Here is a 27,644-nt window from a genome sequence, read left to right on the forward strand (position 1 = left end):
TAGTTTATGTCTTTATTCTGCAGGAATTGTTATTTATAACAAACGACTAGAGAGACCAAGATTTACACGAATGAATAGTGAAAGTGCCTCCATGTTGGACAACATTTATTATAGACACCATTACACTGGAGGTCTGTCTAAAATGTAATTTCATAAATGAACATTGACAATTTAAATAACAATTAGGCCCACTTACACCTAACCTATTGACTAAGTGTATTGACTTTTGATACAGATTAAAGGGGTTTAACAGCCATAATCTAAACAACTGTTATATACTATATATAGTTGATAGTTGATAACTATAAATGTGTACCATATGTATTTGTAGCCATCAAATACAAAGACCAACAAATAAAATTTAAAAAGCAGCATTAGCCAGTTGGTTTAACATAGCCGTGGAGTAAAATCCCAGTCTTCCTGTAGTCATATTGTTCCACTGTGTACCTATGTAAACTGACATATTTAAAATACATGATATACTTACCAATCTGACTCAGAAATAAGTAACCATGAGAAGTTTACAAATGAGTTACAAAAAATATTTTTTCCCGTAGATCTTCATGGTTCACGTGAGCCAGTAAAATGTAATTTGATCAAGAGTCGATATGAAATGTTTGAACATATTTGGAGATTTCTAAGACTGCAGTGAGTGAGTGACTGAAAATAGGCATCATATTGTGTAAACAGTCTTCCAGTTTAGTTCCCAGCTGACAGAAGATGCTTCAGATGGTGATCTGGCCAAAACAAATAAATGTATATCCCTAAGATTTACTGTATGTGACTGATGTTTGATGTTCAAACATTGCTAGTGGTTACTATCTACAGACCAAACACCTGGTGGAAACAAATAATAAACAGTCAGTTTAATCGCGTCCTTCCCTTTGAAGAAAATTACAGTATTGCAACATTTCCGATAGTTTACATCTAGCGCCACCAGCAGGCAACTTGGTTTTCACTTACAGTAGACCGTGAGAAGTACCACCACCAGATCAAACCTTTATCTTGTCAGATATGGTTTAATGCCAAATACTTGTAATGTATCTAAGAACATAATGCCATAAGGCCACGGTAAGGTTAATGTTTTAGTCAAATAACACTTTTCTTGTCTTCATTAAACACACTCTCTGAGGTTGTATTCCTCAGATATTTCACTAGGTTCAATTCTTCTCATTTGTCTGTTGAGGATTACTCAACCATAAACACATTTTTCATGAACTACTAGTAACTCTGGCACCATGTTACTGTAGTTGTTTCACTTCAGTGATGATTGGCCTTTGTTGTATTCACAACAGTGTGTAATGCCATTGGCGGCAATGGTTCAACTTTAGTGACGTCAGAATCACATATAGCAATCCTGCCTGCCTTGTGGCACAGTTAAGTATACAGTATATTAACAAAATACAAGCAGTTGTAGATCTACTCATGGAGGAAAACTTGATAATAATGCAGACTGAGAGCAGTCAGAGTACATCAACTCAGTTGTTTTTGTGCTCTTCTGGGGAAGAAAGTACTGATATGAGCACTCAGCTAAGGATAATTTAGTTGTTGAGGTCTTGAGTGGCACAGCTCATTGATCTGCTTTGAGTCACTGAGATGGCAAAAAAAGTAAAGGACTGTGATCAAACACAGCTTTCCAGCTGACTGTTTTATTTCAAGACAGACATTTCAAGTCTACTGTAATTCAAAGGCTATTGAATAGAAATATACCTAAGCATTAGATGTTTAATAATCCCAGTTAAATGCAGCAGTTTGGTTATTTTTAACAGAACTTTCACAACGTGTCTAAAAAGGCAATTTTCTCACATTGGAAGATTTTGACAGAAGCAATTTTGTGGTAAATCTTGTAATCTTGTTAAACTGCTTTTAAAAAAAAAACATATTCCAAACATGATTTCTTCTCCAGAGGCCACAAAACTGCTAATTGTAAATGAAATCTCAGAGGAGGAGAAAAACATCTTAATTGTGTTCACAAAGGCTGTTATGTAATTACAATTTTCACATAGAAAAGTCTAATTAAAGATAAAGAATTCAGCCATTAGTACCAAGCTGAATTATCCTGTGTATCTTTCAGGATGCTGGTGTTGTGCATGTTGGCTTTCTGTCACTGAGTTTATATTATTAGTATTGTCTGTACTATTACTGATTTGAACAATCATCATGTCTGCATATATTTATACAAAACAGTGCTAGCACACATGTTACTGTATCTGGGAATGTGCTGGGAGTTGTATGCAGGTCACACTTGAAGTCTGGCAATATAACATTTTAAAGGTCCCCTCGAGCGATGTAGAAATGTGTTTCAAACTGCTTTGAATATCAAGTCATATCTCATGGTTTTTCCATTAAAATCTTACTTGCAAGCCTTTTTAAGGGCATAGCTTTCCAAAGATTAAATGCTCAAAACCATGGATATGTACACCAGAGAAACCTTCCTTAGATTGTCTCTTTACCAGTCTGACTAGAAAATTAATCACACTATAAAGTAAAATAGAAGAGAAACATATTTTTAAACATTGAGGGGATTCTAAAATTCAGATGCGATGTAGATTAAATAGTAAATATTTTATATTTATGACCACAGACTTAGTGGGTTACTCGCATTTTAACTAACAAATTTTTATTCATATTGCCATGAAATGATTTGCCCTAAACAGAGTGAGCAGAGATTGAATTTGGTTTAGATATTTGTTATTTATTCTTTGGGCTCCTTTTTTGTGTCTTCTGCATCAATCCTCTTAAACATTTTTAAAAGTCAAAAACCCCTCTCCTTTGTGTGATGAGTTGTCAGTTGTCAGTTGTCAGTGGGGGCAACAAATGTTTTATTGCTGCACTGTTGTACTTAGTTTGAAATTACTATTGCAGGCCATTTAAATTGCGCATTTGAAACTACTACTAATGCCATTGTTAATTGTCTCCAAACCCCTCAATCCAACAAGTCCAGGATGAGAACTAAAGAACTGCCCCTTGAACCTGATTCTGTTGGAGGCTTCTTCTGTCAAAGGGAGTTTTTCTTTCATCGGGCGCTTAGTGATTTCTCAAGAGGGCTTTGTTGGGTTCTTCTTCATAAAAGTTGTATTTTCCTTCACAGCTGAAAAACTCTTTCTCTGAGACACATCCCTCCCTACAAAGCAGTAACAGTTCAACCGGGAAGAAGGTCGGGGCAGTATTCCCGACCTTCTTCTTCTTCTTCTTCTTCGCCAACACTTGACGTTAAGGGATAAAACATTTTAGGAGCATAGCAGGCAGACTGAGCTTGACTGGGAGTTTTACCAACCAGCATGCAAGCACACTTTCACCTCGAGCTTTGTGTAACAGTTATGTATATAACACTCCAATAGATAGGAATATGAGGACCAACTGCTGGCCATTATAATCAACACCTGTCACCCCCTAAAGGACACCCTGAGTGCCTTGAGCAACACTTTCATGACAAGCTTCTCAGGAGGTCCTCTGACCCTGCTGCCATCAGACTGCACAATCTCACTGCTTCTAATTAACCCAATAAACTGAAGAATAATTCATCTGTCTTTATAGGTTTATTTTTCATGTGATTATTATCACGTGTTTACTCTAGTGTTGTATTTATTTTATTGCTTCTTATCTGTTCTGGTTTTCTGTTCTAACCCACATGATGAAAATGAATTTCATAAAACATCTCACGGCAGCATCACGATGATCAAATAAATATACTGCTGTGGGAAAACAGAAAGAAATCAAATTAATGTAAATAAATGTCCAATTAGAGGACACAGACACACATTCTCCAACACGCCCCCCGCAGCTCCAGTCATCCCAGTGCCTGGTGACATAAGAGCGTCTTTAAAAGATGCTGGGGAGCGCAGCAGAGTGCACTTTACATCTCGCACGCTTCACTATGAGCACGAAGTACAGGCTCCCCCGCATATAAAATAAGAGCTGGTGAGTAAAAAACTAAATCTACTCCCATCTGGATGATTAATGGCAGTTTTGTCAAGATACTGAGGGATCATCAAGAGAAGCAAGTGCTGCATCCGGAGACTGAGGCGCACGATGCGTAAAGGTGACAGAACTTTGGTCACCCTGTGTTTTTAGTCTTTCTGTCGTTATCACTTTTAATAACCTCACACATCAATGCACGTCAATGGAGGCATGTATATTTTAAACACAACATGAAGTGCGCATCACGTATCCCGAAGGAAAAACAGCATAGAGAAAGACTTAAGAAGGAAGATGCTACTCATAGACTTTCCAGGTGAGAAATCTGTAACAACCAAAACGGCTTCAGAGTGAAGAGAAACTCCGATGAATGGACCGCAGGATGTTTTCTGGCCAGGATGGTCTGAATCAAAGCTTCAACCTGAGCGATGACCGGGAGCTGATGGGCTCCCAGGCGGACAGAAAGCTCTCTCCGACCGGCTTTGCGGTGCTGTCCGTGGCGCTGGGCTTCATCATGACTTTTGGCTTCCTCAACAACTTCATCGTCCTCCTGCTCTTTTGCAAATTCAAGAAGCTGCGGACACCGGTGAACATGCTGTTGTTGAACATAAGTGTCAGCGACATGTTGGTGTGCATGTTCGGCACCACACTCAGCTTCGCCTCCAGCATTCGTGGCAGGTGGATGCTGGGACCCAGCGGCTGCAACTGGTACGGCTTCGTCAACTCCTGCTTTGGTAAGTTCCTCATATTTTCTGACACTTGGCACACGACTAGTTTCTCATGACATCTAATACTTTCTCACAACCCTAACCCCTAATGACACACGAGAAAGTAGTGAATTGATATTTTAAGATAAGACTGTAGTGATCCCAAAGGGGGAAATAAACTTACATCACTTACACAGCACTTACAGTACAGCAAGAAAACTACAAACAAAGACGTCAACAATAAAACAAAAAGGGACAATAATACAGTAAACAAGGTAAATATGCATATTTAAAAATAAACTTAAATAAATAATACTATATGTAGCCTAAATAATACTAATGAAATGATAGTATATAACTATATGGATAGCTTATATTTACATATAATGTACAACAACATATTCACATTGCACCAGTCTTGTCAACAGTCTTTTGGCAGTGGACATATATCTGCCGGAGTAGCCATCATATTTCCTAGAAATCCTATAAGCTATAGCATGTACTATTATTACTGATTTGACAACGTAAACAGAGCTATTTAGTCTATATGTCAAATTCATGCTGCAGGAGGCTGGAAGCCATAACAATAACACTACATGGTTTTCTAGTGACAAGAAACACATTTTAGATACAATCAGAGCTGCATGGCTTCTACTTCATGCAACACTGCCTATAGCAAAGCTAAGATGTTATTGTCATCATATCACCTAAGCTGGTATATTTGTTTTGTGCAGTAGCCTACACCAGTGAGTATGGGGACTGGCGACTGAATGGTAGTATGAGTGGTAGTCCATCTTTATGTGTCGTTACATTAAAGATTGTTACTTTAATAAAGACCTATCCTCCCTTGTATCTTCCTTACATCTCAAGGATGACTCCTGTCTCACCTATTGTGCCTTTGCTGTAAGTGTGATTGATTTTACACAATTATATTACAAAGCTTTAACCATAAGAATCTATGTAACCACCTATGAGTGCTGCAAAAGAGTATATAAGCAAAAAGTATGATAAAATAACTGAAGAAGATATTTAGAGAGTTTAGACTCACCTGGATAGCTGAGGATTTTCACCAACATTATATAAACAAACATAAATAGCAGTGTTAAGCAGTCAGCACATATGTGCTGCAGCTAGTTTCATAAAAATAAGTTATTTCTATATTTTTGTATTCATTTTTGAGGCCAGAACAGTAAATAGAGTGTTTTGGTTCTCTCTAAATTGTCAGTGACACTAACCCAGCTACAGCCTCTGTTAGAGAAAGTGGCAGCTCATCTATCATGTTTGGATTTTTCATCAGAAGTTGATGTGGCCAGAGAGGAACAGCTGGTTGCAGACACCTCAGTCACCTTTCTGCAAATCACCAGTTCAAACCATTTATTGCCACTGAAAATTAGTTAACAATGATGCATGAGAGTAAAATGAAAAGTGAGTCAATGTAAGAACTGTGTTTCATTAGGCTATATCACAGAAATAGATGGTTTCACAATCAGTCTAGAGCAACAACAAAATATTATTTACATCGATGTGCCCATATTATGGGGTTCAAGAACCATATTGGTAAACTAAGGCAGGAAAGCCATTAAAAATGCCGATTAATGCAGATTAATAGACATTTCTGCACCTGTGGGGACGATAACTCTAAATGAACTAAAGTGTCTGTTTTCACAGTAGTGAACATGTCCTCCAGTGATAAGTTGTGGCTCACTGATGTATTGTTATTGATTCAGAATGTTTTAAAAAGCAGAGGAATTATATTATATATTATTTCACCCACATTATTATAATATAGCACATTGATAATATCAATTCAATTTAGTTTTTTATGTACTGGAAAAAGGTGCTTGGGTGATGTGATGCATCCCTGTTTATGGTTTTCAGGCACTTTAATATTATTAAGTGTCTATATATTGGAGCTTTTTCAGAATAATATGCTTTTCAATTGTTTATTACAACTTGGAAGTTGACATGAATGGTATTTCAGAAGTTAATTAAGTATCCACAAACTGCCTGAATTGTTGAATAGGATCAAGATAAATATCTATTGTATGATAGAAATTATATTTTCTTTTTGTAGTTCTTTGTGCATTTGCACTTATGTGACGTTTTTCAGTTGACTTACAGCTCCCCACATCTCCACCTCTCTGTCTTTCTCACTCAGGTATTGTGTCACTCATATCTCTAGTGATCCTCTCCTACGACCGCTACAGCACGCTGACAGTATGCAACAAGCGCGGGCCAGATTATCGCAAGCCCCTGCTGGCTGTTGGGGTCACTTGGCTCTATTCCTTGTTCTGGACAGTGCCCCCTCTGCTGGGCTGGAGCAGCTACAGTACAGAGGGAGCTGGAACAAGTTGTTCTGTGTCTTGGACGGCTCGGACAGCCCAGTCACATGCCTACATCATCTGTCTGTTCATTTTCTGCCTGGCCCTACCTGTCCTGGTGATGGTCTACTGCTATGGAAGGCTGCTCTGGGCAGTGAAGCAGGTAGAGAGACAGCAGAAATATGTGTGTGTGCTTCTGTGTGTTGGTGTTATTTTGCTGAAGACTAGAGCACAAATTGCTTGAATTCACCCCCCCACTAAAGTCTATCTTTTGGGAAACCTTTTTCACATTGAACAGCAGGTAGTTAGTTTGAACAAATGTTTGTACCAACTCCATACAATGTTGGCCACTTTTTCAGGAGAAAACGATTTCAAAACATCGGTAGAAACTTTCAAACCAAAAAAACAAACAAACAAACAAAGGCTGGCTGAGCATGGGAGCATTCGCTAATCACAGTAACTACTGAATTTCACTGCTTAGTGGAATTAAAAGCACCACCATAGTCCAAGTTTTCACATTCTCCAGCTTCAGTACTAATAGTGCATGTGTCACCTTACTCCTCTCTGGCTCTGTGTAAAATACAGAAAAGGTAAAAGATATTTGAGCAATGTTTTGGTCCTTTGAGAAACTGAAAAAATCCAGAAAAAAAGACACAGTCTTTCTGCTTTTTGCTGGGTTTACAGAAATAGCTCATATGTGCACATGTTTCTCTATCTAACTGGAGAGAACAGTCATTCCCCGTGGGAAACCATGCGTATCTCTCACACCTCAGTGAAAGAAGGTGATACAGTATATCCCCCAAACAGAAGCAAGTCACTAAATAAATAATAAATTTGAAAACTCATTCTCAGTCAGTGCACATGCAACTAAATGCAGGTAAAGGTAGAAAATATTTTGTGTTCATTTGAACTTTGACCTGTGGGATGTCTTACAGGAAAGATAAATGGCTCCATTTTAAAATCCCTGGATGCTCCACATCTATCTTAGACATCTCACAAAGAGAGACGAGAGAAGCGAGTTCACCAATGACATGATGGGATAATGTGATATCAGTGGAAGTTTTTTTTCACAGCCGGCTAAATGCATCAGCAGTAAATGTCAAGTTTGGATGACAGTCCTCAAAGCAAGGAGATATCATCACCAAGTTAGAACCATCGGTTAGTCCCCCTAATCGAACACAAAGCAGTGCAGCTAGAAGACGAAACGCCCTGCCCAACTTTAATTTAAAGAAAAGCAAAAGATTAAAACTAAAAAACTTTGACTTACCCTTCACTTGAGAGGATTAAAAAATTAGTTCATTCAGTATAAAAAGAATTCATTCACGCAAGTGTTCTTTGTGGGTTTAGAATAAGGCAAAGTGGTTTTTACTTTAGCTGCTCTAAATAATCAATGCAGTTATTTTTAACTGATTTATAATGCAAAATCAGCTAGGAACCTGCAGACATTGCTTTCCCTGCACAGTGTGTGCTGTGCACTGTGTGGAAACGCTGCAGAGGCGATTGTTGCTCTCATTGACACAGATAAACAAGGCAGAGAGACCATATGTTAAAAACTGTTGCACTAACTACCTTTTAAAAACATGAAATAAAAATAGCATGCATTTTACAATTGAGTGATTGTGGCACATTGAACACAGCTATTTTATTTTTTTTATTTCAATAGGTAAGTAGATCTATCTTAATAGACAGTAAGAGATTAGACCTCGACTGAGAGAGCTGGACTTCGAGACATCTTTTCACTAATCACCCTCATGCACATTTAAGTATCATTGACCGTGAGCGGTTCATGAGATTTTGTTAGAGTTAGAGAGAGTGACTTTACTTGCCTTAGTATGTTAAATCCTTTGCACCCCCTTGTTTGAGATTGTTTGTGATTTAGAGCAGAGGGGGTTAGCAGGGCAGAGGATTATCACAGCATTAGAAAGATCAGCTGCTGTGACAAAGCCTAAACCACTTACAAATCTTTTTGTTTCTTTAGACGTTTTAATCAGTCTTGAAAGCACTTTGGATATCAGTTTTAGCAGTTGTAAGTGCTGTACAAGTACCAATACAATGGCACAGTATACAAACATACTATGGATGAATAATAAGACTCTGTGGTACCTATAAGCAGCTTTCACAAAGTGCCCTTTAAAACAAATACCACTGTGTTACACATTAACTGACTTTAGTTCAGTTCTGTCACCTCAGACACTGTTATTATACTGATATTTAATACACAAAGCACTTTTAATTCAAAAGACTTGTTCACATAGATTGATAAAGCCTTACTCTTCTATGCACATGTGTACACACAATTCCCAGACTCACTATGTCCTTAAAATCATGTTTGACGGAAAGCTCCAGTCTTATTTACTTGCAAAGATAAAGCTTTACTGAATGCCCTTAGTAAATCTTCACACACGTCCAAAGTGACAAGATGCTGTGTTGTAACATAAATTCTCCAGTAGTCAAGGTTTCACTGAGTGGAAACTGGATGTGTGCCATATCCCGCATGCACACATTGTTTAAATCAGAGAGTCATACAGAGGAAGCATTTTGTAGACTGTGACTCAACCTGATGACTCTTGACTGCTCAGACCTGACATCATCTGAGCAGCTGCCCATTCAAATAAAAACAGAGATTGATAATAATGTATTTATACAGAATAAATACTATGACTGTGTGCCATGTTTGAAACTACAGAGCATCATAGACCATATATTCCTGTAGAGGTATTATAGGAATTTACTTCAACCAGACCATCTGCCTTTGCTGTTGGCTGCCCTCACCTATGATTTTTGTAATGTGGGCTTTATAGTTTTATTATAGACAAATTTTCAAACGTATTCTGAAGTTCAGTGGGTATAATCCTCAGCTGCAGGATTTTCAGTACAAAATCTCCTCTTTTCATTGTCTCTCTGTGCTTCAACTCTGCAGTTTGTTCCATGTTTGTGACATAAGCGAAGCAGTTGAGCAGAAGAAGAATTGTACAGTGATGTGTAGATTATGCTGTGAAAATTAATGTTCAGTGACAAACAAGTGTCAATAAATGAATAGCAAATGTTTACTGTTACTACTGATTTTGCTTAGAAAGGCTGCTCTTTGAGTGATCTTCCATTAATCTGAGCAGCAAATTCATACAGTGCATGAACAATAAATCATTGTAAACTTAATAATAGCAAAACCTCAGAACATAAAAAGTGTGTGTGATAGTTGAAGAAGCTGCTGCAGCAAACAACATTTTCATCATGTCACAGTAATAATAATAATACTGCATGTGTGATTCCAAAAGCTGTATGAATATGATGTTATCTTATCTTCTATCTAGTATGTGACAAGAACACTAATCCTGGGAATGAATGAAGTAGTTGTTGAATTAGTTATCAGCTAATGCAAACACAATGCCAGTTGCCAACTTAAACCTGGATTTATAAGACTTGGACACAGTGCTACCACTCAGCCTCACAGTAATGATATCATAACAAAGAAATAAATAATATCCAGAAAACCTTTGAACTGTAACCATCATTACTGCAAACTAAGTCAATTATCATACTTCCTTAGCCTTAGGGATTGTCAATCCATGGAAATTTTATATTTGCTAAACTGAATTGAAAGAAGTATAGTATTTAACCATTATTGCACCATCTTAATGTAAAATCTGTGGGTTGAGTGGGAGAGAGTGCAGGTGAGGCCAGAGATAAAAACACTAATGTGAATGTGCAGTAGGCCGCACAATTTTAGAAGCACTGGATATTTCCTATCTCATGCTATTTAAGTTATCTTACCCATGTGCAGAGCTGAGCTCCTTCTGGCTCTTTTCCTCTTAAATCCTCATTAAACCTTACCATCATTTGCATTAAATGTGCATAACTCTCACTTGTAGTTGTGATCTGAAGTATCTGGAGGTGTCGTGCTGGGAAAACTCCCACACGTCTCTCCAACTCATCTAAAATATATTTGTTGAAACTGATCTATTAATTTATTGTAAATTTGTTGCAGTGCACAGCGACACTGTATCAAATCTAGCTTTTGTTGTAGCCCATATTGTTCTCATATGCAAAAACATACTCAAATGTCTTGGTTTTTGCACATCACAAGTCACTAGCTTTTGTTTTGTCTCTTTTTAGCAATGAAAAGCAGGGACTAATGGAAACTGTTGAATACTGATGTATTCCCTGAAACACAGGTGATAAATTAATAGCAAATGCTTGTGTAATTTGTCTTCTGAATGACAAGCAGCATCAAGTGAGCATCCTTGAATGCACAAGAACTCAGTAACCAAAACTAACTCAACAACCCTCTCCCCTGCTTTCATCCACAGGTGGGTAAGATTCGAAAGACAGCAGCTCGGAGGAGAGAGTACCACATACTATTCATGGTTCTGACCACTGTGGCTTGCTACCTGTTGTGCTGGATGCCCTATGGTGTTGTTGCCATGATGGCAACATTTGGCCCACCCAACATCATCACTCCTGTGGCCAGTGTGGTGCCTTCACTTCTGGCCAAGAGCAGCACTGTCATCAACCCTCTCATCTATATACTTATGAATAAACAGGTTAGTCAGCATCATGTTTTTGTATTGAGTCAAATTCAAACCATCATTTTGAAAATCAAGGATTATTATGACATGTACAACAGCTTTATTTACAAGGTAAAAAAAGACAAATTACAACTGCTGAAATCATACAAATGGTCTATTTAAATATCAATCCAACTGTACTAAGGAGAAAAAATTTCCACAAATCAAATTCAAGAAGAAAACACCCTAAGGCTGTTGTATGTGAAACAGGACCGTCATTTTAAGAAATGTCCAGTCATGGATGTTTCTTTGTCTCTTCTTCTTCTGAAGAACGCTGCAGTAAGCTGCAGGAGTAAAATGTGGAAAAAAAACCCATAAATGTTGAAGTTTCCCTAAGAGGCAGTGTGGCGCAGCAGGTACCACAGTATTGATTGAAAACAAGACATGAAAAATGTGCCGTAAGAGTAAAGAGTGTAAAGAAAGACTGAGAAGGCAAAACATAAATAAGTGTCTCCAAGCATAATTTTTTTCTCATCTAACCACTGGTGATTAAATGTTGATGTCAAGTTTCAGTACAATGTCCTGTACTGATGATACATGTCTTAAAAATATTAGAAATTGAAATTCCACTGCACTTCAGAAGTGCTGCTAGTACTCTAAATCCTCATCCCACTTTTAACCCATTCACTTAAGACATAATTAAAAATGGAATATGGCACAGCATGTGAGGATCAAGTTGCCAGAAGGCGTTCCATTTAATCAAGTGCTCCCAGCAAACTACTAAGAGCTCCACGGCAGCTGGATGTTATTCCTTTGTCCACGAGCATGCAATAAAATATGCTAAACACCACTAAAAAAAAAAATCCTATTGTACAATCGCTTCTCACAACATTAATGACAATGGTGTCTACTTGCAGCACAGTACAGCACAGACAGTTTAAGACTCTTAGCCCTGATCCTGATTAGCATGCCCTGTGCATTTATCAGTAATCAATGTTATTAGAAATATACACATAAACTATGTTCAGAGTTTTTGCACTTTTCGCACACTCAGTGTTACAATCACAAGCACTAAAACATTAGATCATTTATCTCAACAGAGAAACGGAAAACCTACAGAAGAGCTGAAAACCTGTGGTTTAAATGAAAGCTAAAACTCCCTTAAACTTCAGACGTCATTTCTTCACTCAATTATTTAAAAGCTGGTTACAGTCCTCTAACAGTTGCTGGCTACTTGCTTCAATAATCATCTAATGACACGGCAAATAATCAAACTACAACTGGGGCTGGGTATCAAACCTCAGTGCTTTCTCCATTCTGAACAAACTTGCCCAAAGCACAGAGGACCACAAACTACCACGCAGGGCAGCTAATATAAAACCATGACAACCATAACCTTTCTACCGTGGCTGACGCTGTGAGAGATGCTGCAAATCGATGAGGAGAACTTTTGTAATGGCAATATTTGATTTACAGAATTTTGCATCAATGTGATGAAGCACATTTGTCATTTAATTCACTGAATTAGTCAATATCATCTGGTTATTTCATCCACACAGTTTCCCAATTGAATTTCCAGATTATTTACTAGATCACAATATACAACATATTCAGATTCAATAATACCAAAGAAGATTTGATTTATATTGAGCAGCCATATTTGGCCAAATGCTCCTTTCCTTTGACCAGTTATTTGTCTTATTAAAGAGGTTTGTTAAAGCCCCAATATGCAACAGTTTTACAATAAAGCATCAGCTTCAGAACAAGTCAAAATAAAAAAGGGAGGTGGGTGAAGGCAAGCTAAACAACATAGCTATACAGCAACCGCTTATTACCACTTCTAGTCTTCTGGCTATTTATAAAGTTTGTGAACCTAGAGATGTGAAGCTCTGTGGACATAGGTTGACTTGGTTTTTGATTAGGAAATAAAATGTCAGTAACAACACAAAACATAGCAAGCCAGCTAAAAGTTATTACTTATTGATCCAACAGGAAGAGCACACATTGGCATCTGTCTTGTATTCTTTTATCTCTTTTTGTTGTCGCCAACAAGTAAAGGTTTGGGTCTCTTTGCTTATTAACTTAAGTTACTAAGTCATTATTTCATTATACATTTAGCATTGTTTTTTATATTAATTATCTGGTACAAACAGGTGGACATCTCCTAAGACAAAGTAACCTTAGCGAGAATAAGAATGCAAAAATCGAACATAAAGTCGCCTTCAAAGTTGTAGCTTATAAATCTGAGATAGACCTAAGATGTAAATACATGTATCATATTTTACAAAGACAGTGACTGAGTGGCAGAGTAATAAATCAATGTGGGAATATTTTATACAACTGGTGAGTTAATGTAAGGGGAAACATTTCTCAATGGAGAAGCAGACTTCAACACAATACAGGTTCAACTTGTAAACAAATGCACATTTATCACTGTCCGTGAGCTCGGGTCAAAGCATGACTAGTATTTACAACAGCTCTGCAAAAGTGAATTACACTTAGAAACTCTAGGGAAAATAGCAAAAGTACCAAATCTTGCATATTGGGGCTTTAAAAAAAAGTTTAGTCAGTGGATGAACGATTCAGGTGCACAGGTAGAGAAATGTTCAAAGCAGCTTTCCAGCAATAGAAGGTAATTTGGATTATGCTTTTTAATTTCAACACCTTTTTTTTGTCATCTACCAACTAAAACAAAAGGTGATTTAGGCACAGTTATTATTCAATGACATGCCTCTCATCTTTGCCATCAGAAAAACTGATTATTATTTTTATACATACACTACATTTTGGTACAATTACCACCAAGAAAACATACTGCAAGTCTGTGTACTAGTACTGGCAAATGTGGATGATACCCAGCCCTAATCCACAACTAGCAATGTGAAGGCTCATAATAATTTTCTGTACTACTGCAACAGAGTCATCAGTAACATTCCTGTGACAAGTGTTCACACCTTATAACAAACCACAACCAATGGCACAACAACATTTTGAAGACTAGCACACTTATTCGTAAAAACCTCATTTATATTCATGATTTTTGCATGTCTACAGAAAAAAAAAACCAAAAAATATATAAACAGCAACCCTATTTTTCCGCACTGAACCAATATTTCAAGTGTAAACATAAAAATGTTCCTAGCCAAAGACAAAGAAAATGTATTATTACCAGTTCAATTCCTCTTTTATAAGTGCTTTCACCTAGAGCTGTGGACGGGCACAGACCACAACTAGAGGATTCAGGAAATATGAGACATTTATAGATGTAAGAAATTAGCTTTGTGTCTTTATATGACAAAGAAATGACCCAGAAATGAGCTGCACATACATAGATAACATTGCAGTAGTGAGCCGTAAGAAGGGCTTGGTCATTACACACAGTAGTAAAATTACATTCAGTAAGAGTGAACTGTCAAAAACAGGGGCTGGTGATTGTTGAGGCAGGGCTGAGAATCCCCTGATACAGATCACCTCAGCAACAGTTAAACTTCCCATGGCAATCAAACTCCATGTTACTGCAGTCCTGCCACAGTATGTACTGCATGTATGTGAACAGTCACAAGGCAACCCAAGGAAAGTGTTCTGACGGCCACTAGGCACAGGGTTACAGCTGTTCTGAGAACCTGTTTGTTCTGTAGATCCGTTTTGGCCCCATTTACTTTGATTTAATTCTACCCTCAGTAAAAACAAATTTACTATAAGTAGTATGTATTTAAAAAGAACATGTGGCTTCCTGTGAGCTTTTAACTGAGAGACGGGCTTCTTGACACTGAATGAGGAGTCATCCTAAAGTCGTGAACAAGAAGCGACAACCTGGCGATTTTAAGATAGCATGCACAGGGAGTTATTAAGAGTATGACGAACAATATCAGTAGTGTGATATGAACCCCTCATGATGGCACAAAACGCAACTTCTGACTTCACGAGTAGATATCAGAGGAATGTCAAACAAGAACGCCTGCTGCAGAGCTATGACGTGTACAGTAATGTGACTGCTGTAACAGCTCAACTCCAACCCTGGAGACTCTAAACTGGTCCTTAATGCTGTGCATTCTGCTGCATGTTTGTAACAGTGTGTGTGCATGAGTATTCATGACATTCAGAGTGGATGACTTTACTTGTTCACCAACCATTTGAACCAGTAAAAAAAAAGAAAGAAACAAAAAAATCACAAATGTCCACCGTCACAAACAGTGGCATTTCCTTTCAGTGGAGAACCACCCATGTTATTGAAAAACACAGATTTTACACCAAAGCACACTCAGTTATTAAAAACTCACTTCTCTATCTAAAAACACCAATCTTTTGCTACCCACTGCTAACGTGGCTCAGCTAAAGCAGAGAGAAACATCTTTTTCAACTTCATCTTGGAGACGTTTCTGGTCGAGTAAACCATTTTGATGAAGACAAGGTCTTTCAGAGGCCTCCATGTTGATCCCTCACTGGAAGGCTATGGCTTAAGTTCTTCATGGGCCTAATTTTAAATTTGTAAGCTCCAGCCTTCTTGCCTCCAGTGGCTTTATTGCACCTCCCCCTTAGATGGCCAGAAAAGGCCAGATTGCGCATGTTTGTGTATGTTGGGCTCAGAGGGTCAGGTTTCATATCTCAAATGTCACAGTTGACGGTGCTGAAGCCTGGAAGAGTGACCCGTCCCTTCTTCCGGAGGTCACTCTCGGAGCCTGTGTTGATCCGCTGGATCAGATTTTTCTCATACAGGAGGGGATGGTAGGCACCCAGGGTACAGGCGGCATCATAATAGCGCTCGTGGTAGTGGCACAGGTCTGTCTGCCTCATGGAGGGTATGTATTCGTACACATGCACCTGCTCACACAGGGCCATCATCAGGAGTATACCTGCAATGAGGTCAGAGAGAGGAGTTAATGTGGTCATGGTTTAAAATATTACTATATACATTAAAGCTTGCTGCAACCATTAACTGCAAACCAGTTTTGGTTGGTGCAACATTGAGCTTTTAACAATACTAAAACCACATCGAGCCTCAGAATTAACCTTTGCTAAACTTTTAAATAAACAGAATTTTAGCAGAGAAGTGACATTTTTCTAAGAGACACCATGTTCACACATGGAAACAATCACAGCACAGTCCGATCTGCAGACCACTGAGCAGGTCTTCTCACACAGTTTATGGGAAAACACGCTTATCTGCTTTCCTGCTTTGAGTGAAATGTAATAGTCTTCCTAAGCTTCTGCTACATCGTCCTTTAGGAAAAGCATTTATTATCAAATCTTGACTTGGTCTGCACAATGTCAAAAGTGAAGCGCTGCGGTTAGACCGGGCATCTCCCAGGAGCCAATATGATTTTTACGATAAATGTGTAGTTTGGCTGCAAAACCATGTTTTAGATAGGAAAATAGATGCAAATGCATAATATACAAAGACAGTGAAGTTTGCTTGCTTCAGCAGGCTCTGTATGGTATCTTTCATACTGTGTGATATGTTGAAAACGCAAAGAAAAGTCAGCCTCCACATACATTTAGCATTTTGTTGTTTTTTTCCGTTCCACCTTGCTGTTCATTTCTGTTTTCTCTCCGGGGATTGTTATTCCACTCGCAACTCTCATTCTTCTCTGCTGCTGCTCTCCAACACAACACACCACAAATAACCAAGGAAAATCCTTCCGAATCCTTCCTTCAGAATGTGTGTGTCAATATGTTACCTTGTGCTGGTTTCATCTTTATCTTTGTAAGACAGGCACTCAATAGTAAAAAGCCATGGCTTGTATAAATTCCCTCTGGAGAACAACCAACAAAACAATGCAGTCATAACATCATCTAACAAAAGTTAGATTACGTTATGAGTCATTTTCTAGCTATATCCAGGAAGTGGCTAAAAACAGCTCTCAGACCTTTGCAGCTAGTGCGTTAAATGACCTACAAGAATGAACTCAGTGCTAAAGTCAGTGCTAGAGACCACCTCTGGCAGTACAACATGCCATTAGGGGACCATTCTCTCTTCTGAAGTGGCTTTAAGTGTTGGCTGTGAGGACATGAAAGTGCACTAAAGCATGATTTTTGCCTAATCATACTCTTAACAGTGCTGTACGACATGCCTCTCTGAGAGTGCGGCGCTAAGGTCAATCCCCTTTCACTCCAAGAACTCTGAGTTTGGGTTTGGTATGCTACATTCACATTATCTCCCTCTCAGTTCTACAGATGCTTCCTTATTCTGTTTCACTGTAATCACTGGTCAGCGGAGAATGGCAACACCTCGATGGCCTCAAAGACTACGGCGATCCAGCTGAACCGCCGAGTCTGCAGCAACGCCATGGCCTGCACCGTTCAAATCTCCACCGATGCTCTCAACCAGTGCTGCAGCACACCGGCCATCAAGAACACAAGTCCCCCTGAGGTCACAACCTGAACTTGAAAATCCTCAACAGCAGACAGAGAACACTGTCACGATGAAGCATGAATAACTTCATGATGTGAACTTCAGTGGAATCTGTACTCAGGACTCGGGCATTCAGGCAGAAAATGCATTTTGTGTGTGCGCTTGTGTTTGTGCAGAAAGAGATCATCACTTGTGTGTGTCCACTCAGTTTTGATGTTATACATGTGCAAAACAGTCCCTAGAAACAAGATCACATAGGCACTATACACGTAAAGCAAAATTTATGTCACCTGTCTATTGCACCAGTGCTTTTTTCCTAAACAACAGGAAGCTTGTGAAAAGATTCCCTGAAAATAATGGTGCCTGCAGGAACTTTATCCTATTCAGGCACAATATGAAGTCGGCTTGTGACGCTGGTCGATAAATCCTTGCTCACAGCCAGTGTTTCATTTCATTCCAAAATGTGATGGCTTTAGATTGGAGCTCTGCAGGTCAGTCGAATTGAGAAAAGTCCTATTTTATGGGGCTTTGACACAATAAAACATGAAAGTTACCATAGCGTTGGAAGGATATTTTCATGTGTTAACAATATTCTCTGTTTAAGAATTAAGATTTAGCTGAATTTTAACTAGGGGCCAAACACAAACCATGAAATATAAAAACCAGCAGTATAAAACTAAGTATGTTGACATTTCCTTCTGACTATATAGTGAATTTTAAGCTTGTTTTATAAGTCTATACTGTGTATTTTATATTTATGGTTTGATAACACTGAGAACACATGAGTTTTAATTTTAGATTATTTAGATTTTTACCTGTTAAACCGATTAGAAAATGAAAAAAAATCATCTCTACAATATGTAGAGTGGAAGCATTTTATGGTTCCTAAAAACCATGTGCATGTTAAATGCAACAGGTTTTAAATTATTTCAGATTTTAAAAAAAAGAAAAATTTTCAATCCAGGATTTTGTCATTTTTTCAACAAAAGAAAAATGTGGTGCCTATTGTTTGTTGCTGTTCAGTTGCTGTGTTGCTGTAAATGCCAAAGTTAGTCAATAATAGATTTGTATGCCATCAGTGTTTAGTAGATTAATGTATTATTCACCATTTATGTCTTTCACTCATCTTTATCCAACCTCTGAGTGTAAATACTGAAGAATCCTTACATATATTTAAGTTCTTAACTTATATTTGCACAGTTCTACATTTGTTGGATGTCAGTTCCAGCAGATCAAAGTGTGAACTGTTCCTCTGTGGTTACAGTGTGCTCACATTTTGTTCTTTTCATATGCTTCACTTACTCCATAACCAATAATGAATCTTTTATGTGTGATGTAGTATTTGTATTTGTTTTTTTTTTTTTCTGTACATAACAAATTTTCTGTACAGTTTGTATTATCTCGTCTGGGTATAGTGTGTGGCTTGTGTACATAATACAGCATTACTGTGTTCTTAATATATAAAAAATCTTTAAAATGTCACATTTATTTAAGAACAAGTGAGGGCTATAATACAGAAACTACACAAAAGGTTTTAGACAAGTGAAGGCAACTGCAAGAAATTGAAAAGAACTCCTCTTCACTGAATATCAGGGGTAAAAAAGGTTACTAGATACTAGATGAGTCTCTTTGACTTCTGCAGTAATTAGATGCTTTGTTTTATGGTTATGTGATCACACTAAAAAAGCTTAAAAATGAAAGTGGAGGAGACCAACATGAGGTGGACATTAACATGCTGGAGAGAATCTAAGATGAGCTTACAGCAGTCACATTTCCACCACCCCCTGCATGAACATGCTGCTTTGTACTACACAGCATAGGCACGCTGCATGCTGATAAGGTGCGTGTGCATACTGAAGATAAAATTTTCATTATGTCTTAGAGTGTGTGTGTGTGTGTGTGTGTGTGTGTGTGTGTGTGTGTGTGTGTGTGTGTGTGTGTGTGTGTGTGTGTGTGTGTGTGTGTGTGTGTGTGTGTGTGCGCGTGTGTGTGTGTGTATGTGTGTGTGTATTTGCACCAATTTCTGCTCCAGTTGCAGATCAGAGACAAGCTAATGGTGTGTGTACTGACCTATGAAGCCAGATGAGGGAGGATTGGGCTGGATGTTCTCCTGAGTGTTGCCCTGAATCACATCCCACAGCTGCCACACGTAGCTGGGGTGAAGAATGTAGAAGGGCTGTTCAGGATGGAGCCTGCGGTGCACCACGTACGGACTGAACAGGTTGTAGTCTGGGTTGGCGTACCACTAACAGGACAGAAAATGAAAAGGGGGGGGGGTACATGAAGACACATCAGAAATTTGCACAGTAGGTACAAAGTTGGACACAAGAAGTGTGTTTCACATTCATCTGCTAAAGGAGCAAAGTTTCTGTTTCTTACCTTAAATCTTAAAATCTTAAAAGCCTGAATTTGTGATATCACAACTCATCATGTAAGTCTATTCTGGTCCAATATGCAGTTTACACAAGTGTGATATGAAATGTGTTTTATTTGATATGTTCGGTCGTCAGATTTTCATCTGATTTGGAGAAACTCTTTGATCTTTCTGGTGAAGTGAGCGTTTCACATCTTTTATCAGACCTGGCGGACAGAGTTCACTTTCATCAAGCTACTAGAAACAATAGATTTGAAATGAGAGTCAATATTTCCTTATGTGTTTAATGTCTTCAGATTGTATCTGACACATCTTTGTGCACAGGTGAAGGAAAACAACAAGGAAAGATAATAAGATATTATGAGCACTGAATATGAACATATCCGGGGAGACTTTTCTTACGTCATTTTGTGTTGTGCTGAGTGGTTAAATAGCAGTTTTGGCTCTGCACTATGCTTGACTCTATGTATTCTTTAGTTAGCAGGAGGGTGATGTTTTATTCATGTTCATGTTTAAAGATAAATTATGTAGGATATACATAGTATACACAAAACAAAATAGAACTAAAATGCAGTTTATGCAATTTAGCATAAATAACCAACATACTGTAATAATAACACAGCAGTCCTCTGTGCTGTGAGAGGATGCGTGCGGTGTGCCTTGTGTAGGTAATGGCCATTAGTGAGTTTGTGTTGATGGAAAATCAATTCCTGCCACTAGATCAGCTGCTCAACAGAAACTGTTATGCAGATGTCTGAGCTGCTGCACCATGACGTTTTATTCAGAAACAACAAAGTCTGCCTGCAATAAAATTATTAGTACTATTAGTATTATCTTCACAGAGATCATCTTTGTATTTAGCATCTCAGTTTGGTATAACAGGCAATGCAACAAATGAAAACAAGCAGACTAGAGTTGTCAAAACAGTGGCAGTAATCTGAGACTGCGGGCCTCTGACATAAATGAATACAATCTCTGTCAACATTGCTCAGTCTATTCGTGGTGACACTGAACACCGCCTCTGTTCCGAGTTTGGAAATATGAAGCAGATGAAAAATATGTACAAGGGCAATCAATGTAATGAATACTCTCCTCAAGTGGGAGTTTACAAAGTGTGTCAGATTCTGCACAAATCATTTAAAAATGATTTTTTTATTTATTGCGCTGTGGTATTGAATTTATTGGTTACACAAATACATTGTTCTGCCCCTAAATAATAAAAAAAACACGCTGAATGTGCATGGTACACAACACAATAGATCAAACCATAAGCCATGTCATGTAATCAGTGTCATATATTGATAAAATATAGATCAGTTATAAAGAAATAATGGAAAAAACACATTATATGATTTAGATTTCTTATACTTTACAAACTGTGTACATTGTCACTGAATTATAATACCTTAATATTTTTTCATTAGGGATGTACGTAGGAGAACTTTCTTAATTCCTTGTTTTATACCCCTAGTACAGCTGGATGAAACATGTTTTTTTAAAGGTAGATAATAATTGATGTGACTTGAACAGTCTTTAAATGAAGCACCAATTACATGTAAAACATAATCCACTGTAGGACACTGAATGCATGCATTGTGAACCTTCCTGTCTATTGTGTTTAAGTGCATAAGAACAGTAAGTAAAAAAGTGCAATTTTATAATTAATGTTCTATTCTTGTTGTTTTCTCACCATTTCTTTATTTCTTCTTTCTTTGAATATAAATGGATGTCTGAGTGTTCACCAAATTACCTTGTTCGAATCGCACACTCGCATACAAATTAGTTTTGACACTCAAAATTATTAATATATGCGAGGTTGAGCTTATTGCTGAGAGTCTCCTTATGGATTGACTGACATTTCAGGTCAAGTCTGAACAGAAAATGTCATATTAGCTTCTAATAAACAATTTCTGTTTTCCTTTATTGAAATCACAATAAATTGGTGCAAAAAATAAAATGTAGACATGTACAGACTATAATATACATTTAACTGAGCTACTATTAAGAATTGTTGTACGTTTCTTCAATTGTCCAACAAATGTAGGTCACGTATTGTAACCCAAGGTTCTGTAAATTGGGCCCCCTGGGCTGTGTCTTATCCCAACTGAAGAGAAAATTGTCAACACCCATCTGGAGTGGGTGAACTGATTCTGCAGGAAACTGGTCTTTCCTCAAGCCAAAGCCCAGGAGCAGTGACCTGCAAATCTACGGACAAACCTCCAGATGGGCATCAGCACAACACAAAGGTGCAGAATATTCCCCTAGTGTGGCCAATAGAGGCCACCCATTACACCTTACCCATCACACCTCACCCATCACACCTCACCCATTACAGCTCACCCAACACTATGTGAGGCATAGAGGGACATGTCACGTCTCTTCAATAAAACCAAGCAAATGTACACAGGGAGGCCAATGAACAGCTGAGCATATGTCCTTTCCTGAGGTTCCCCGAAGCAAAGCTGCAGAAGCAGATACTGGCCTGGTGAAGTGCGCATGAATGCACTCTGGGGCACCCTCCTGACGTCAGATAAGTGTGATGAATAGCTCCACACAACCAATGTAATAAACATCTCCTCACTGAACAAAGAGATGCTCCAAAAGACCAGGGGCAGGAGGGTAAAGACCCGTGAGCGAGGCTTTGTGCCCCACTGGTCCCTGAGCTGGCTGAATGAAAGGCCAGTTTTCTGCTCTGCAGCAATCGGTAAAGCCACCAATCCTCTCTTTTTCCAATTTATGGCAAAGTGCAAAGTTGACAAAAAGAGACACTAACATCACCGTCTGCTGAAGCGCTTCCTGCCAAGACTGTGTCAACAGCAGAAGATCATCTAGGCAAAAAAGCACCTGCTTTTCCATCCTGCATAGGGGCTCCAGTGAGATCTCTACACAACTGGAAAACGCATGGGGAGTAAAGGACCGTATTGGTACTGCACCCCTGGAAAGAGAAGCACAGGAACCTCCTGTACTTGGGAACGAAGGAGACATGGAAGTGAGCACCCCTCAGATCAATGAGAGGGAACCAGTTATGCTGGCAAACACCTTGTATAACCTGCCTCGTTGGCATGTGAGGCACCATACCAACATAAACTGTTGAACTGTGACAGACACAGTATGTGTCTCATCTCTCCTGACTTCTTGGGAAACAAGAAATAGCAAGAATAAACCCCCTGATACTCGTCCTCCGGTGGGACTGCTGAGATAACCCGATTTGATAGCAAATTTTGCAACTGTACCTGAGGAGAAGAGAGACAAGTCTCCACCACACCAAAAAAAAGGGGGTGAGGGGAAACAAACTGGGTGTGAACCTTGTCCTTCCACTTATCCATCTTGGATGGTTTCCCCCACCAACACGATAACACTCTGACCCTCTCCACCGCTGCCCAGGAGGGGGAAGACCCGTGAGAGGGGTGAGGTTAATGCAAGTAATTTATCACATTTTCAGAATAACATGAGCTATTTATGTTAGCTGCAGTGATGTCACATCACATTATACAAAACCAAAAATACAGAATGTGGAATTTCACAATATTTTATAAATTTTCACAATAAACAACTGTGTTTATTATACCTAATGTATTTATAGTTAATTATGAGCTCTGTACTGATAGATGCCCCTGAAAAACTGTAAGAAGACCAGAAACATCACCCCAGCAACAACATACTCCAGTCAGCATTTCTATAGACTAATTAGTGGTTTGATGAGGGTAAAAGATGAAACAGGGATGTATAGAAAATTATCAGTTGTGAGTGAAGCCCATCATGTCTTTTACAAAAATCCTGCCACTCAAGAAAAGCTTTTCTTTACCTTTCTGTGTCATTGGTGTCTTTGTTCAGCTTTATGTTGTCTGCAGGTGAACAACACAAAGCAAGCAGCAGCTACATAAAGCATTCAATACCGTAACGGTTTCCCCTTCACTAAGCAGCAATTTACCACGTGACACTCCTAGAATATGTTGGTGTGTGAAATGACATCCCTGCACAATAACAGTATAAAATCCTGATACTTCTGATCTATTTTATACCAGTAACAATGAAATGAAGCGAATAGAGAAGAGACAAGAAAGTTTTTAATATTCCAACATAACAATTGATGAAATGATTAAAAATCCTTAATGGAGCAGAGTTAAACTGCAACTTTCTTTTTTATATTATTAACCTAATTATTTAAGCCCTCATTGCCCCTCTGTGAGCTTACTGATTGTGGCAGAAGACCATTTCCGGAATTACAACTGCAAGGACGCAAAAAGAAGAAAAAGACAGGAGGGAGCGTGTGAAGGACTGGAAGTGGGAGTCAAAATCAAAAACATTCTTTTAGAAATAGGTATAAAACAGAATTAGAGATATTTTGAGGTGAAAGTAAGAGGGAGAAGATAGAGATCGATGAGAGCAGAAGGTGGATATTATAGAGAGGGAAATGGTGGGAGGCTCAGCTGCACTGATGTTATTTTTGGATTTTTTTTTTTTTAATGGAACAGAGTGACAAAGGAGTGGGAACATTCCTTCGCACCACCTCAGCTACAGTACGTACACAGTTATTGGTATTTACAAGGATCTTTGTGTGAAAGAAGCACATGTTCGATTGAAGGTGCTGAGGTAAAAACAGTAATGTGCTCCATACACCCTAAAGACCTAGATGTGTGGTTTGAGTGAGCAGCAAAAAACATACCTTGTGTAAGTTGACAGTGTAAGGTGCAGGGTCCCAGGCCACCAGAGTCACATTCTTGTAGATAGAGCTTCTGTTGAATCTGTGATTTGGATTGGCCAAAATCTGCGGAGCAAAATGTGAAGTGTAGAATTAAAACAAATTATAACCATTCGATCACTGAGCCAAATTGTGTTGTGCAATTATTTTACCAAACTGCATCAGGGTCAAAGCCAGAATCTCAATAAATAGTTCAATATTTTGGGAAATGCTCTTAGAGGTTTATAGGAGTTGGAAGAGAAGATTGATACCACCATCAAACCATCTGATCTGATTAGGCTACAGCCAGCAGCCAGTTAGAAGCAGCCAGATAACCTGGCTCTGTCCAAGTGGAACAAAATCCTTCTGTCACAATCTTCAAAGCTCATTAATTAACACTCTATGGTAGTTTTTAGTGTGGTTATGACATGGACCTCTGTGGGTCCTCTGGCACATGAAGCTCTGTGCCAGTGGGCCTGTCCGGTAATCCATCCACAGGTTACAAGACATTGTGTGGTCAATGTGAAGTTGCCATGCACTGATCAGACTCTCCAGAAATGTATCACGATGATGTATTGTATTTTATTATTTAAAAACAACATTGATTAGAGCAGCTTTAAACACAATATGCTTTAATAACAGGACAGTTCAGCTTAAGGCTGACAGATCAGCATATAGTCTCATCCTGATTACACAGAGTGAGCCAACAAAAGTGCAGATGTATTATTTATAGGTAACTATTTCTATTACCAAATGGTGGTTTAGCTGAAATAAATAAAAATAATGCAAACCAACCATTAATAAAACATAAATTCACTGTGTGTCATAAAATAAGAGAAGAGATAAATCATTTATATTTTCATTACATGCCACTCCACATGTCGAGTGACGCAGATCTCAGTCAGATCTATTAATGTTTCATTAACATGCATCACATAGGGCTGTGCTTTCACTCACCTGTGAGTTGATGATGCGGATAGTGGTTTTGTTCCCCACGTCTCTCTCGTATCCCTCCGTAGGGGCAGCATTGAAGCGTAAAACTGCATCATGAGCATCTGAAAGGTAAAAGACAGATCACAACTGACCTTGAGTTGTACATGCTATCACGATAATATACAGGAAAATGATAATATAATAATAATAATACAAGTATTCATGCCACAAAACGATGTCTTCCTTTGTAGTTATTTTTTAAATATTAGCTATTTAATTCAGGCAATATTGGTTTGGAATTTGTCTTGAAGTTTTCCAGACATCTACATGTATAAATGCACAAAGACATATTGTGGCTCATTGAACTATGCATGGTCTTTTGCATATGAAAGGCATCACACACACAACTCACACACACAGTTTTTGTCAATAGTCAGATCAATGGCCCCAATGCTGTTTGTGGTGGAAGTCACTATGACAACACGGTGACTGCAGTGAGATACATTCTCATCACACTGACTGTAAACAACGAGTGGCAGGCTCACAGACATAACTAAAGTGCTCTCTAGTGGTTAGCTTTGGTAACTGATGAGCCACCACCGACAAAATACTTAGAGTAAAAACAGACTCATGCCCCCAGAACAAAGACTACCTGCCACCCGCACAGCTTCTTTCCCCAGGCAATGTCTCATATTAGCCAGATTCATACTGTTTATAATACACGTTATGTCATTATGCTCAGACTGTCTGTCTGTACTGTGCAGAGTCATATTGTTCTTATTTATAACTTCATATTTTACATTTTTCATCTATTTCATATTTTGATTGTTTTACTTGTTGTGTCCTTCACGGTTCACACTGCAACATGAAATCCTGAGGTTTGACGGATGGTTGTAGCAATGATTACAAATGTGTAACTTCTGCCTGTCTGCTGATCGATGTGTCAGTTCCTGTGACCCCTCTTCCTGTTTTAATCTGACACCAGAATGGATGATCCTGAGGTCTCTTCAGTAACATTGAGTTTGCCCACCTGTTTCAATACAATATCAGAAAACATCTTTTCATTGTTTCATCAGCGCTGAGCAAAATGTGCTGCTGTTTTCAGTGTTCAGAAAATATCCCTATATGTGTGTGCATTTATTATTTATTTATATATTTTTTTTTTATCTAGTAAGTGGATGGTCACAAACCACACTCATTGTTAAAAACACTCTGCATTATTGAACACCTTTCATATTGCATTCACATATTACTGAAGAATAACAATGAAGCATAACCTGTACAGTAGCTACTAACACAAATACACATTGTGTAAAACCAGTTAGACTTGACTTGTTTAACTGACACCGGGGCATCCTTTCCAGTGTTCGATTTACAGAAAACGCCATTGTGTTTGACTGAGTGTTAATGAAAATATTAAATTTGTTTAGCAGCTTCTGGTGGAAATCAGAAACTTGACTAGTACCTTGTAAAGTTTAATGTTACACTGCGACAATTCTTACACACAAAAATTTTTACAGCCTGTGTTCACTGAAAAATTCAGCTGATTTCATTTTCTAATCTGATATGATCTTCTTGTTAGGACTTGTTAGAAACACAACAGGCAGAGTTGCAGCCTTTTCTGAGTTCAGCCTTGTGTTTCTTTGATCCAGGTACTTACAAGTTACATGTATTTTTATTAGGTTTCTTTTAAAATATCTATGCATGAAAGCTTTTATCGATTTCCTTATATTCTGGTTTTATCTTTATTTCTTTTCCCTCTCAATAAATAATAATATTTTATACATATACTGAACAAAATTTATTAAAACCTCAATAATAAATGCATTAAGCAATGTAATAGGAAATGCTTT

General features: G+C 38.3%; 2 protein-coding genes across 3 annotated transcripts in view; one reads left to right on the top strand and one right to left on the bottom strand.

Annotated features, from left to right (window-relative positions):
- Nucleotides 1-4,288: 4,288 nt before the first annotated feature.
- Nucleotides 4,289-19,707, top strand: tmtops2b (teleost multiple tissue opsin 2b). Its single transcript, XM_026375896.1, has 4 exons — nucleotides 4,289-4,652; nucleotides 6,784-7,109; nucleotides 11,254-11,487; nucleotides 17,618-19,707. The coding sequence occupies exons 1-4, from the start codon at nucleotides 4,289-4,291 to the stop codon at nucleotides 17,831-17,833; spliced, it is 1,140 nt and encodes a 379-aa protein (XP_026231681.1). The 3' UTR covers nucleotides 17,834-19,707.
- The window catches only part of st6gal2a (ST6 beta-galactosamide alpha-2,6-sialyltranferase 2a), a 33,023-nt gene continuing 18,756 nt past the window's right edge, over nucleotides 13,378-27,644 (bottom strand). For both annotated transcript variants that reach the window (XM_026375894.1, XM_026375895.1), the window contains exons 4-7: nucleotides 25,816-25,913; nucleotides 24,844-24,945; nucleotides 19,874-20,048; nucleotides 13,378-16,304 (exon numbers count right to left, since the gene is read on the bottom strand). In XM_026375894.1, the coding sequence (XP_026231679.1) occupies nucleotides 16,057-16,304; nucleotides 19,874-20,048; nucleotides 24,844-24,945; nucleotides 25,816-25,913 (623 nt within the window). In that variant the 3' untranslated portion in view covers nucleotides 13,378-16,056. The remainder of the gene's footprint in view (nucleotides 16,305-19,873; nucleotides 20,049-24,843; nucleotides 24,946-25,815; nucleotides 25,914-27,644) is intronic.

This window comes from Anabas testudineus, chromosome 21, assembly GCF_900324465.2.
Source record: "Anabas testudineus chromosome 21, fAnaTes1.2, whole genome shotgun sequence".
NCBI classification, from domain to species: domain Eukaryota; kingdom Metazoa; phylum Chordata; class Actinopteri; order Anabantiformes; family Anabantidae; genus Anabas; species Anabas testudineus.